Source organism: Artibeus jamaicensis, unplaced genomic scaffold (assembly GCF_021234435.1).
Source record: "Artibeus jamaicensis isolate MK-2021 breed Jamaican fruit bat unplaced genomic scaffold, CSHL_Jam_final contig_233, whole genome shotgun sequence".
NCBI classification, from domain to species: domain Eukaryota; kingdom Metazoa; phylum Chordata; class Mammalia; order Chiroptera; family Phyllostomidae; genus Artibeus; species Artibeus jamaicensis.
In genome coordinates this window covers 21,057,065-21,071,557 of record NW_026521486.1, presented here as the reverse complement: position 1 = coordinate 21,071,557, position 14,493 = coordinate 21,057,065, and the positions used below count along the sequence as shown (strand labels likewise).

At 44.5% G+C, this 14,493-nt stretch overlaps 1 protein-coding gene and 1 pseudogene across 2 annotated transcripts in view; both read left to right on the top strand.

Moving 5' to 3' along the window:
- Nucleotides 1–6,622: 6,622 nt before the first annotated feature.
- Nucleotides 6,623–7,517, top strand: LOC128626891 (60S ribosomal protein L17-like; annotated as a pseudogene).
- A 1,557-nt stretch (nucleotides 7,518–9,074) lies between these two features.
- The window catches only part of VWF (von Willebrand factor), a 121,405-nt gene continuing 115,986 nt past the window's right edge, over nucleotides 9,075–14,493 (top strand). The window contains exons 1-3 of one of the 2 annotated variants that reach the window (XM_037160260.2): nucleotides 9,075–9,310; nucleotides 10,488–10,542; nucleotides 12,052–12,216. In XM_037160260.2, the coding sequence (XP_037016155.2) occupies nucleotides 10,488–10,542; nucleotides 12,052–12,216 (220 nt within the window). In that variant the 5' untranslated portion in view covers nucleotides 9,075–9,310. Of the gene's footprint in view, nucleotides 9,311–10,387; nucleotides 10,543–12,051; nucleotides 12,217–14,493 lie in introns of both variants that reach the window. The other variant, XM_053661732.1, reaches the window with a different exon arrangement.

Genomic DNA, 14,493 nt, shown 5'->3' with positions numbered 1-14,493 from the left:
TGTGGCCAAGGGAAAACTCAGGTGTCTCTTCCTGAGGAAAGTGAAGGGATCTACTCCCATCATGGGAGCCCCACCTCATGACCTCATTGAATCTTCATTACCTCTGCAAGGCCCCCACTCTTAGTACTATCATGCTGGGTGTTAGAGCTTCAACATATGAAATTTTTTTGGTAGGGGCACATTCAGTCCACAGTAATAAAAAAATGCTACAGAAGGGAAATTGGTATAATGCTTGGCAGGATGTATAAAAGTCTTAACAATTTTGGGGCCTTTTGACCCAGCCATTTTTACTCTTTTTTTACATCTAAGAATTTGTTTTAAGGTAACATGCCAGGTCTCTGGCTTCAGGGCTGTGTCTTCTAAGTGAAAATTTCAACTGTACAAAAAACCAGGGAGGATAATATAAAGATGTCCATGTCCCAGCCACTTTGGTCCCATCGTAACATGTTTCCATAGTTGCCTCATATTTTTGCAATTATGAAATAAATAAGACATACGAGAGACATAGCCCCTTGGGCACCACCACTGTCTGGATCCCTTCATCTTCCTACCTAGAGAGAGCTCTGTCCTGCCTTTAGTGGTCATCACTGCACGCATGTTGACTTTTCCTGGGATTAAACATGTTTATAAGCAACAGTAGTTTTATTTTACATGGCCTCTGAGTTCACATAATGCTACTATGCTGTAGAAATCAGATACTCGCTTTCATTTTTTTGCTCACCATTGTTTTTGGGGTTTATCCATGCTGGTATGCATGGCCTAGATGGTTCTTATACTCTATTTGGGATTTCGTAGGATGCATGCACCCTAGTTTATCTACTGGTGTGGTTGAAGTATATTTAGGTTTTTACATGGTTTTGTGAATTCCCTTTGCTGGTAGAGTGAACGTTCTGTGCTAGTTGTTTTGTGCATGGTGGGGGGGGGCGCTGGGGTGGGGCAGGGGGAAGAGCATGCTTAAGTTCGATAGCTATTTCCCCATTTTTCTCCAAAGTGATGTACCATTTGTCCTGACAATAGCACGTAGTTCCAGCAGCCCCACATCCTTGCCAATCTGATGGGAAGATAACTACCCGAGGTTTAATTTTGCATTTCCCTGGTGATCAGTGGAGTTGAGTGATTTTTCATATGTTGCCTGGCCAACCGGGTTTTTTCCTTGTCTATGAATTGCCTTTCCATGTCACCTGTCTGTGGCCAGTGGGTTGTTTGTCCACTTGGAATTCCTTTTAAAAAATTAGATATAATTGACGTATAATGTTATATTTGTTTCAGATGTACAACATAATGATTTGATATTTGTATACAGAGTGAAATGCTCACCACAGTAAGTCTAGTTAACATTTATCATCACACATAGTTACAAAATTTTTTTTCTTATTATGAGAATATTAAACATTTACTTTCAGCAACTTTTAAATATACAACCCAGGATTAACTGTAGTCACCTGGCTGTAGGTTGCATCCATGACTTATTTATTTAGGTTGTACCTTTTAACCCCTTCACCTCCACCCTCCAACCCCCACTGCTGGCAACTACTGATCTGTCCTATGTATCTATGAGTTCAGTTTTTATTTTATTTTTATTTTTAGAGTCCGCCTGTAAGTGAGATCATGTAGCATTTGTCTTTGTCTGTCTGACTATTTTACTTAGTATAATTTCATCAAGGTCCATTTGTGTTGTTGCAAATGATAAGATTTCATTTCTTTTTACAGCTAAATAATATTCCATTGTATATATGTACCACATTTTCTTTATTCACTCATTCATTGATGGAAACTTAGGTTGTTTCTGTATCTTGGGTACTGTAAATAATGCTGCAGTGAACATGGGGTGCATTTATCTTTTTTTTTTTAAAGATTTTATTGATTTATTTTTAGAGGGGGGGAGAGGAGGGAAAAAGAAAGGGAGAGAAATATTGATGTGCAAGAGAAATATCCATCGGTTGCCTCTAGCACACCCCCAACTGGGGACCTGGCTCACAACCTGGGCATGTGCCCTGACTGGGAATGGAACTGGCAACCCCTCAGTTTGTGAGAAGACACTGAGCTACACTGGTCAGGGTGGGATTCATATGTCGTTTAGAGTCAGTATTTTTGTTTCCTTCAGTTAAATACCCAGAAGTGAAATTGCTAGTTCATATGGTAGTTCTATTTTTTAATTTTTTGAGAAATCTCTATTTTATTTTCCACAGTGGCACACCAATTTATGTTCCATCAATAGTGCACAAGGGGCCCTGGCTGGTGTGGCTCAGTGGATTGAGTGCCAACCTGTGAACCAGAGGGTCACTGGTTCGACCCCCACAGGGTCACTGGGCTGCAAACCCATTGGGGGACATGCGAGAGGTGGCCACACATTGGTGTTTCTCTCCCTTTCTTTCTCCTTCCTTTACCCTCTATGTAAAAATAAATTTTAAAAAATTATAAAAAACAAAAATAGTGCTCAAATTTTCCCTGTTCTTCACCTCCTCACCAACACTTGTTACTTTGTCTTTTTGATAATAGCTATTTTTTTGGTTTTTATTGACAATCTTAAATTTGAAATTGTCTGAGCTATCCTTAATCTTTTGTTTCCATATGGATTTTCAATAAAATTATTAAATTTCATTAAAAAACCCTGTTACATTTATTATTGCATTTGATTTATAGGTAATTATTGTATTTGATGGGGATAATTGGTAAACTCACAATATTATGACTTAATATGAACACAGTGTACCTTCCTATTGGTTTTTTTTAATGTCTTGCAACAAAATTTATGACTTTCTGCATATGGTATTATGCAAATTGTATTGTATTTGTTGTTTTACTAATAGGACACTTTAAAGGTTGCATTTTAGGTGACTGTCCCCTTAGCTCTTGCTGCTTCTAGGATTCTCTCCTTCATTTTAATTTTGGCTAATGTAATTATGATGTGCCTTGGTGTGTTCCTTCTTGGGTCCAACTTCTTTGGTACTCTCTGAGCTTCCTGGATTTCCTGGAAGTCTATTTCCTTTGCCAGATTGGGGAAATTCTCCTTTATTATTTGTTCAAATAAGTTTTCCACTGGTGGCTGTGCCTTTCCCCCTTCTGATACCCCTATAATTCGGATGTTGGAGTGTTTAAAGATGTCCTGGAGGTTCCTAAGACTCTCCTCATTTTTTTGAATTCTTGCTTCTTGACTCTTTTCTGTTTGGCCATTATTTGCTTTCTTCTGGTCCACTCCATTGATTTGAGTCCCAGTTTCCTTTTCATTGCTATTGGTGTCCTGTGCAATTCCATTCATTTCAATTAGTTTCGCCTTCATATATTTGTCTAATTTGTCGGCTATAATCAACCAGTTCTGTGAGGATCCTGATGACCAGTGTTTTAAACTGTGGGTCTGAGAGTTTTGCTATTTCTTCATCGCTTAGATCTATAGGCTCTGGGGCTTTGAGATCTTCTTGCGCCATTTTTGGTCTGTTCGTACCCTGTAAGTGTGAGAAGCGGCGCCTTGGACTCCCAGGTCGCTGGGTTGTGACACTGTATGTGGGGCGTGGTCAGAGCCGGGAAATGGCGACCCCCTCTGCTGTTTCTCACAGCTGGGTGAGGAGCAGAGCCTTAGGTGGTTCCCCTGGGCCGGGCCACTCAGAGTCGCTGGGTTATGACGCTGTATGTGGAGGTGGGGTCAGAGCAGGGAAATGGTGGACAGTCACCTATAAAGGAGTCTCCATCAGACTGTCAGTGGACTTCTCAAAAGAGACCTTACAGGCAAGAAGGGGCTGGAAAGAGGTATTTCAAGTCATGAAATCCAAAGACCTACAACCAAGATTGCTCTATCCAGCAAAACTTTCATTTAGAATGGAAGGACAGATAAAGTGCTTCTCAGATAAGATCAAATTCAAGGAGTTCATCATCACGAAGCCCTTATTATATTAAATGTTAAAGGGACTTATCTAAGAAAAAGAAGTTAAAGAAACATGAACAGTGAAAGGACAACAAACTCACAGTTATTAACAACCACACCTAAAACAAAAGCAAACTAAAAGGACAGCTAGATCAGGAGTGGAAACATAGAAATGAAGATCTCAAGGAGGGTTAGCAACAGGGGAGTAGGAGGAGGAGAAGGGGGGAGAAGGTACAGAAAATAAGTAGCATAGACAGTAGATAGAAAATAGATGGGGGGGCAAGAATAGCATGGGAAATATAGAATCTAAAGGACTTGAGACACATGGTCATAAACTAAAGGGGGGGTAATGGTGGGGATGGGGGGTAGGGTGGAGGGGAATGAAAGGGGGAATGGAACAACTGTAACAGCATAATCAATAAAAAATTTAAAAAAAGGTTGCATTTTATAATTATATAGAAACATAATAGATTAAAAAAATTAATCCTGTTTCAATAGACTGCTGACTCATAAGATTCTCTTGCATAGAATTCTCTTATGTAGATTCCTGGCATTTCCCTATGTAGACAATCATACCTTCAAATAATTACTGCTTTTTCCTTTAGAAGCTGCACACCTTATATTTTCCTTCCTTTGTTTTTTTTCTGTACTGGCCTGGACATCTGCTCCAGTGTTGACTAGCAGTGATGATATTGCCCATCTTTGTCTTATTTCGATTTTAGCAGGGAAAGTGGCTTCTATTTCACCCTACATGTGAAGTTTGCTCTATTTCCCAGGTCAAGGTCCTTCCCTTCTTTTCGCAGGTTACTAAGATGTTTTTGTTTACTTGTTGTCCATAAGTGGATGTTGTTGAGTTTTACTCAAAGCATTCCCTGCTTTGCCTTATAATTTAATATTTTTTCTTTATACATTTTGAGTTTACATTATGAAGTACCTATAAATCGTTAACTATATCTTCCGGGGACACTCATCTTTTCTCTTCTTTGTCTCTAATAATGACTTTTCTCCTACAGTCTGTTTTGTCTGAGAGTAGTGTACTCAGCTTTCTCTTGCTGATAATTTGCCTTTTCTTCTTTCCCTCCTTATATTGTTTGTCTTTAGGTTTTAAGTCTGTCTCTTGAACATTGCTTGAATTGTGTGTCTTTTGAAAGACAACTAATTGGGTAGTCTCTTACTTTTCATTGCTGTTTACCAATGGTTATATTTTTGTTATATTATTTATGCTATTTGTCCTGCTGTTTCCATGTTTCTCCCAGTTCGACCAGGTTTCCTTATTTCCTGTTTTTTTCCCAATGGTTTGGAACAGGTACGTCCAATTCCATTCTTTTATTAGCCTCTTCAAGTTTTGCTATGCCTTCTAGCCTTAACCAGTTCTAGAGCTATCACCTCTTTCTTTCTTCTGAGCAACACAAGGACCTTAATACACTTTCAATCTCATCACACCTCCAGTTAGGGACTATTGCTCTCTGGTATTTTGGTTCCATCTTATTGACCTTATTTAACCTTCCACTTTATCATCATTATCATTATTTATATGCAATCATGGCCTGCTCATATTTACCCCAGTACTCTTTGTTTACCTCTTCTCTTGGTATTTTCTATGTGGGGTTTAATTTCCTTCTTCCTGAAGTAGCTTCTTTAATAGTTCTTTCAGAAAGGACTGTTAATGTTAAATACACTGCTGTTTTTCCCCCCAAGTGATTTAATTTCACTAGGTAGAGCAAAGCTACAGTCACCCTCCCATATCTCCGGGCCCTTATTAGCTCTTCATGTGTTTGTTGTGGATGGTGGTATCTGCACCTTTGTGCCCATGGGCTGGACGTGTTGAGGAGTTAACGCCCCCAGGAGTAGCCCCTGACAGTTAATGACCAGTGTAGATGTAGAAACACCCTACCCTCTCAAGCTAAGAGAGGGGCGATTCTGAGGCCACTGTTTTACCCTTTTGCCCAACTGTCTTCACGGGATTAAGCTCAGCAGCCCATGTAGTAGCCAGCTTAATAAACATGCTTCATTGGCTGCTTTCTTTTCCCTTTATCACGTCCCCACTTTCCTGCCAGTGTTTCCTGTTCTCCCAAATAAGTCATCTGAAGGCCTAAAATTCCCAGGGCCTGCTTCTGGCGGCATTTGAGCTAAGGCTCAAATTATATATGTATTATATATGTATGTATTATATATGTATTCTCTCTATATATTTCTCATATATATGTATTACTATATATATGCTATATAGAGAATATCTATATATTTCTTATCACTTCTCTTTGGATTTCCTCATTGTATCTCATCTCTTTGAATAATTTCCTTAGTTCCACCTTCCAGCAAACTTTTCTCTAGAAATGTCTAGTGTTTGTACTTGAATTTTTCAATTAATTTACTATATATTTGCATTGCTTAGAGTTCTTTTTCAAGTCCTCCTGTTCTTTTCTCATGATGTCTTATTCTTCTATGTTTTCAAATCCTGCTCTTTATGATCATCTTAAACACTCTTATTTTTTCATCACTACCTGATCAATTTATTACCTGATGTTCCCGGGGGATCTAATCCTGCTTTTGGTTGTGGCTGCTTATTCTTGTTCATGGTGAATGGTTTTCTCGAGTGTTTTAAAATTTGCAATTATGAATTCATCCTCTAGAGAGTTTTACCTATGCGTGTCATATGTGACCCGGGAAGAAACTTTCTCCTTTAAAATAGATTTATGTGCTCTCCTGAAAGTGACCAGAAATGACCTCTGAAGATGTCTCACTATTCACATGACCCCCAAAAATCTCACAAAATCATGCAAATCAAGAGGCTCAAGCCCTGGCTGGTGTAGCTCAGTGGATTGAGTGTGGGCCTGCGAACCAGAGAATCGTGGTTAGATTCTCAGTCAGGGCACATACTGGAGTTGCAGGCCAGTTCCCTGCAGGCCAGTTCCCAGCAGGGGACACATGAAAGGCAACCATACATTGATGTTTCTCTCCTTCCTTTCCCCTCTAAAGATAAATAAATAAAATCTTAAAAAAAAAAAAAAAAGAAAGAGGCTCAAACCTTTGCATTCACTTTAAGAACATTTGTGAAACCGCCCAGGCCATCAAGGTTATGCATATTAGAAAAGCCACCAAGTATCTGAAAGATGCCACTTTAAAGGAGCAACATGTCCCATGCCATTGATACCATGGTAGTGTTGGTAGATGTGCCCAGGCTAAACTGTGGGTTTGGACACAGGGTCGGTGGCCCAGATAGAGGGCTGAGTTTTTGCTGCACATGCTCAAAAACTCAGAGAGTAATGCTGAACTTAATTAAGGGCTTAGGTGTAGATTCTCTGGTCAGTGAGCACATCCAGGTGAACAAAACTCCCACAATGCAGCATAGAACTAACAGAGCTCCCTGTCACACTGAGATGATGCTTCCCGAAAAAGAGCAGACTGTTCCTAAAACAGAAGATGAAGTTGCACAGAAGAAAAAGATATCCCAGAAGAAACTAAGAAACAAGGATTTATGGCCCAGGAGTAAGTTCAGCATAAAATAAATGCCAATCAAAGTAAAAACAGGAAAAAAAAGAGATAGACTTATGCTTGTCTCTTCCAGAAACCCTGGTACTGACCTCAGACTAACTGCTGTGTCTCTGTGTCAGCTTGGGAGTTTGTGGACTGTGAGGTAATGTCAATGCAAACCTGAAACCTACGTGAATGTATAAGCCCATGGCTACAAATTCTAGGGAAATTAATATTCCCTCCTCCAGAACAGGTGGAGACAGACAAGTTCCTTATTTTCTATGTTGTTGGCTGAATTTTCTCCTAGTCCACTGTTTGGAAGGTGGTTCCCTTCAAGGGTGTCCACTTTCTGCCGGAGTCTTGTTCCAATGCTCCTCCTGAGTCAGGCCCAAAGCCTCATTTCCTGTTCTCGCAAGGCTGGGCCTCCAGCCTGGAGGGAACCAAGAATGGCTAACCACATAGGCCTGCACTGCTTCCTGCTCACGTGGGTCCCTTTTCCTCTTTGATTCTTGGAAATACCTCATTATTTGCCTCCCGTTTTAGTGGTGCAACTTAGAGAACATTCGTCCTATTTAACATAGCATTTCAAGATACTTTGTAGTAGATGAATTTTCAGGTTACCCAGTTTTTAAAAAAGCTGGAAATGGAAATTCTTAAGTAGCTTTTCTGCTGTATAATGCTAATTCTCCCTCTTCGACCATTTCTTTCTTGGGACATTGATCTTCCTTTCCTGGGTTGACAAGGGGAGTGGTGGAGTATGGAGGATATATGTGGGGACATCACGGTTTCCCGAAGTCTTAGGGCAGGTGGTACCACATGAGAAGTAGTGAGGTGTGCTTCCTCACCTAAAAAAGTCTTAGGCTGCCTGTTGTCGCGCCTGGAATTTCACTGTGAGAGTCACCTTCCTTTCCTATTTTATGAGCTACCTCTTTTTGAAGGAACGAATTTAGCAGATGTTAAAAATTAGGCTTTTGGGAATTGGAGGTTGAGAAGAACTGGTGTGTGTGTGTGTCTCTGTGGCATGTGGTATGTGTAGTGTAGCATCTGTGTGCATGGTGTGTGTGCGATGAGTTTGGTGTGTGTATGTGGTGTGTCTGTGTGTTTCGTGTGTCTCTGTGTGTATGGTGTGGTGTCTGTGGTGTAGTATGTGTCTGTGTGTAGTGTGTGTGGTATGTCTGTGTGTGTGTGTCTAAGATCGGGAGCTGAGTGGCGGGAGAATCTTTGGGAGGACTATTAGAATTAAACCATCCTGGCTATCCTTTTACAAAGGCCTGGACTTATGACAGGGCCCCTCATCTTTAACTTGCCCAATAACCTTGGCCAGGATCCAAACGGACTATTTTTGTCAGGGACCAGAACTGGATCATTCATACCTAACATGCACAGGAAGTATTAGTTCTCTCCTTCCGCCAGATATGGTGGCTAAATTGGCTCAGGTTGAGGTATTTTCTAAATTTCCCTGAAAACTGGCCTTGGAAACTGGATCCTAAAGCTTGTTGATCTGGTCTGGATTCCTGCCTCACCCGACCAGCCTGCCTGGTCATTCCATCTGTATGGGGATGACCAGGGACAGGGTGTTGGGGGGGCATGGGGAGGGTAAGGCAGCTCATTATGGCAGCTGCCAAAAGGTCTCCCACCAAACTATTCAAAGCCTTATCAGCATGGAGGTGTCTCTAATACCATTTCCTTTCATTGTTTCCTCTTGGTCATTAAGAGGAGGCCAGTCCCCTGTATGGCAGTTCACAGCTATTGTGGTGGGAAAGCGGGGGTTGGTGGACGTCACGATTTGGGCTTTATCTGCCTGGCTGCGGGAAGTCTGCAGCCCCTGGGTTGCGGAGCAGCAAGCCAGGGCAGAACCGCAGCAGTCCCTTCAGTGCAGCAGCTGCAGGGGAGCATGGCCTAGGGCTGGCAGCACCACTGTGCGGCTGAGTTTTCCAAGCACCTTGGAGACACCTGCAGCCCCATTTGCAGGGGAAGGTATGGCCTTCTGGGAGGAGGGCTGGCTCGGCTGTGGGATAAAGATCAGGACTGATCCCTCCTTCTGGGGAGCTGGGGTTCTTACTCCCTAGTCTAGACAGGCTTTGTTTAGAGGGTGATTCAAAGCCAGGGACCGTCCTAATTCCTTTCCTCCCTTTACTTCTGGGGCACCCTGTGGCTGCCTCAGCTCCTGCCTGGGCTTTACTGCTTGTACTGCTCTGGTCCGTACAGGGAGCAGCCTGTGTGTGCGGAGGCTGCTGGAGAGGAAACCTGCTTTGGGACCAAGACTTGACCATAACTGATATCAAAGTGTTCCTTCCACAGTTAAATAACAGACTGTGTTTGTTTCTCTTTGTTTGGCCTAATGGGGCATCGAGTAGGAAAGGAGTCACCCCCAGTGAATCCCAAGTGACAGACTGCACTTAATGTAGCAACTTTTCCAGAGGAGATGGTGGGACAGGTTCCCCGAGGGACATGGGGTATGCGCTGCCAGCCAGGATCAATTGTCCCTCTCTGGTGGGCCATACCGTGGGTACCCTAGTCCAGGCCCAGGGCTGCCGAACTCCTTCTCTGCATCTGTCAGATCAACTCGGCAAACACCGGGTGAAGATTTTCTGGGTGCTGGGGATGGAGACGAGTGAGGTACTTGTGGAACTGTGTGGAGACTGCCTAGGAAACGTCCGTCATTCCTAAGTGTTCTCCAGGTCGGGGTGTCTGGGGTAGGAACAAAGGCATAAGACAGTTTCAACCCCCAGTTTGCTGCGAAGTATGGAGGGATGGAGAGGCAAGGAGTTAGGTACACATCGGCTCTCAGCTTCCGCAGGCACAACAGGAAACGAGAGAGGTCAGGCTGGCCTGGAGGCGTACAGAGGAGGCAGAGCCCTTCTCCTCTCTCTGGCTCTGAGACGGCTTGGGAGAGCGTGCTGGGGGGGTGGGGGTGGGGCTGGTTCATAGTGACTGTTACTCTTGGCCTGGCCCTGGCCAAGGTTTTTCTTTGGTGGGGGAGTTGTGGGGGACAGCACTCCGTGTTCAAAGGCAAGCATGGGCCAATGAGGATCAGTATTTTCTCTTGCTTAGAAAATAATGTTCTTCCCACTTAATGAAGAGAAAGTAGCGCACCCCAGCAGCCATCTGTGTGGACAGAGGTCACCAGCTCCTTTCTCCTGCTTCTCTGCAGATGATTTCTGCCAGGCTTGTGAGGGTGCTGCTTGCCTTGGCCCTCACCTTGCCAGGTAGGTACCACAGTGCTCCTACTCTTCACTCCTGTCCCAGGGCCGATGGGAACAACCCTCTTTCAGACTAAGCAGATGTGTGTGCAGCTCACCCGGGTGCCTGCCCAGTGCCAGGCTTGTGCTGGCCCTGCCAGAGTCACTGGTTGCCTGGTTAATTCCCCTGGTGAAGGTTCTGCAGAGCCCCCCGCCCCTGACTTGTGTTTACTCAAGGAGCAGGTACTGAAAATGCCTTCTCCAGTTGGGGAACTAAGAAGTACGAAGGCCACACAGAGCAGTTCTATATAATGGGGCTGGAGGGTGGAGAAGAAGGGATCCCAGATGAGGATGGATGACTAGTTCTAGAAGGGGTCGTGGAGGTCACCTACTTGAACCTCTCAGAGTATAGGCGAAGAGACTGAGGGTGAGAGAGGAAAAATGACCGCTTCAGAGTCACACGGAGCCAAGATCCCAGACCAGCACTCTGTCACTGTGTTGTACTATCTTCCTTCTGTCACTGACATTCTGAGTCTGGGACTGGTAGGAGAGACCTTCTTCTGACCCTGGCCTGTCTCCACTTAGACCACTCAGGCCAGCGTCGTCCAGTCTGCTGCACACAGGTTAGTCTGGGGCAAAACGTACATGGGTCACACTCCTACATCTCCCCGCTAGGTGGGTCCTGTGCCAGGGGACCCAGAAAACTTAAGAGATTTTCTGATGTGGTACCCCACCTGCCAACACACACACACACACACACACACACACACACGCGTGTGCACACACACAGTGTGAGGGTGGCAGGAGGATCCCCTCGGAGTTAAGAGTGTGACCTGCAGGAGTTAATACTTTATAGATTTTATATGTCAGGCACATGGACTGATCTGTTTAGAATTAATCTGTTCAAGATACACAAGTAGCTTAATGTGCAAAGATGCTCATTACGAGTTATTTATATATCAGAAAACTTGGGAACATGCTAAGAACCTAACAAAGGAGGTTGTACTATATACATTTAGATGCAAAGTGTAGTAATACAGTCACTAAGAATCACATTGTAGAAGTATATACAATGTCATGATAATTTTTGACAATATTAAGAGATTGGCTGCAGTTTGCACAGAATGATCATGATTTTGTAAACGCCCCCACAGCTGTGTATATGCTGTAAAACAGAATAGAAAGATAAACATTAAAATGTTAACTCTATCTATTGCTGAAGTTGGTAACAGATTATTTTAAATTTTCTGTGATTTTCTTCTGTACTCCAATTTTTTTATAGTGAACATGTATCACATTTTAGATGGGTACGTAAATGGCATTTCAGGATGGATTTCCTGAAAACAACTGTTCCCGCATTGTTCCTATGTGTCCTGGGTCATACCTGGGGGCTGAAAGCAACAGCTTCCATCTCATTTAGGATGGAAAGTACTTCCCCACAGCCCAATTTCTGTGAGAGGCAGCCTCATTTCTACAAGGCCAGAGTGCTTCGGCCTGGTGGTTCCAGCTGTGCTCACCTGGGGCCTCTCCCTCCAGGGACCCTTTGCGCAGAAGGGACTCTGGGCAGGTCCTCAATGGCCCGATGTAGCCTCTTTGGAGATGCCTTTGTCAACACCTTCGATGAGACCATGTACAGCTTTGCTGGAGACTGCAGTTACCTCCTGGCTGGGGACTGCCAAAAACACTCCTTCTCACTCATAGGTGAGTCTGGGGCACCGGAGGGAGGAATGCAAAGTGGGAGCTGGCTGAGCTCAGCTCTGGTATGTGGAGGGGGGCGCCCTATAGGCTGGGGGAGTTTTCCTTACAACAGTGTGTGATCTGGAAGATCCCTGCAGAGAGCATGGTGGGGAGTGGTCTTTCCATTACACAGGGCTCCCCTTGGCTTTTCCCTGGGTCTCTCTCCATGGGAACCTGGTGGGATGTAGAGCATCTTTATGCTTCTGCAGTGATTATGTCCACTGCTCTGGGTCCAGGCAACACCCTGGGAGCTCCAAAGCATCAAGAGGAATGATTGCTCAGAAGGTGCTTTATAACAGGCAAAGGCCCTAGCAAAAGGAAAGGATCATTCCGTGTTCTTCGTGAAAATCAGAGCACCAGGCCCGTGTTGAGCACTCCCGGTGTCCCCAGAAAAGTGCTGGTACTATGCCCGGGTCATCTCTGCACCCCCACAGCTGTTCTGAGGTGTAGGGACAGATATAGTCACTGCCATTTCCAAATGCAGACCTTGTGGAAGCTGTTTGATTCTCCCAAAGGGCGAATAAAAGGAAGACCTGGGTTTTGATCCTGGGTTCGTCAGGATGAAGGAACTTTCCAAGGCCGGGAGTGAGGCTGGAAGTGGTGACGGAAAACTGTGGTTTGGTGACCTTAACACTCTAAGAATTCATCAGATGTGGGAGATGTGTGAGCGAGGGATACTACACAACGTAGCAAAAGTGGGGGCCTCAGCGTGGGGAGGTAGAGACAGCAGTGGGCAGACCTGAGTTGGGGAGAAGAGCCACCCCACCTTCCCTGGAAAGTTGAAGGCTGAGGTCCTCCCACCTCAGGTGGTCCCAATGTTTATTTTAAGTGGATTTCTTTACCTTGAAAATCCTGGTGCATTTTCTGGAACATGAATGGAACCTGAGAGCATTGTGCTATGTGAAATAAGTCCGACAGAGAAAGACAAATGCTGTATGATCTCACTTATACGTGGACTCGAAAAACAAAACAAAATAATGTGCCACCAAACTCATAGGAGAAAGAGGCAGATTTGTGGCGACCAGAGAGGCAGGTGAGGGGTGGGAGGATTGGATGAAGGGGTTCCCAGTTCCAGTTATAAGATAAGTAAGTACTAAAGGTATAATGTATAACGTGGTGATTGTAGCCAACATTGACGTACGGTGTATTTGAAAGTATCTAAGAGAGTTGATCTTAAAAGTTCTCATTACTGGGAAAAAATGTTTTTCTTTTTTTCCTTTCTTTTTCATCTATCTATCTATCTATCTATCTATCATCTATCTATTATCTATCTTCTATAAAAACCATAGTGGAGATGGTGCGGACCCTGTACCTGAGACAGGTCTGGGGGTGTCCGTGGACATGGAGGGTAAGGAGAAAGATTTTAAAAGAAGGAAATAATGACCTCCTCTCTATCCCATGACTGTGAGCTTCAAGTGATATTTCCAGGGATGGGGGCCCTCTGGAGATCCTTGGGTGCCTTGGGGGGTTGTTGTCTTGACTTCACAGTGTTTTAGCTTGGCTCTGCTGCAGACTCCTTACCCTGCAGATGGTTTGTAGGCAATGAAATCTTAGTACCGGGCACAGAGTTCACATTCTTGGGCCAGGGGCTTGAGCAGCATGTTGGAAAAGCCTCTTCCCCTACTTAAATGCAACTCTGGACCCCTCTCCCATAGGGGTAACCCCCCTAGTCAGAGGGACTCAAGCCGCTGGTGCCTCTGGGCCACCTCTTCCAGGAAGCAGCCCCTCCCGTCAGCTCAGCACTCTCCCTGGCCCTGACCACTCTGGCCCACTCCAGCACTGGGTCATCAACTCGTGCTGACTGGCAGTTTTTGTCTGATAGGACCTGGTAGCTCAGTCCCCAGCAGAAAATGGAAGCGTAGAAACCAGAGTTGGAGTCAGAAAACCTGTGCTCTCTGCTCTCCCTCCCCATGGAGTGCCCTCAGGGGAGTCACACAGTGTGGCTCAGCCTCCCTGTCCTCCCTTGAAAATGCAGGTTCCATGAGGAGCAAGGGAGATGCGTGTTTCCACTTGTGAAGTGTCCCCCAAACCTTTATGCTTGAACGCAGCCACCATAACTCAGGATGTGCACTTGTTGGACATGAACTTCATAGAGATGAGGGGCTGCTGGGTGCTTGGGGGCATTTCTGTTAAGGCTGTTGTGACATCCACCCCCTCCTCAACATACCCGTGTCGGTCCGTGTGGCGGCCTGCCTCTCGGGCCATCCTCTGGGCTGTGTAAGGCCTCTCTGCGTCAAAATA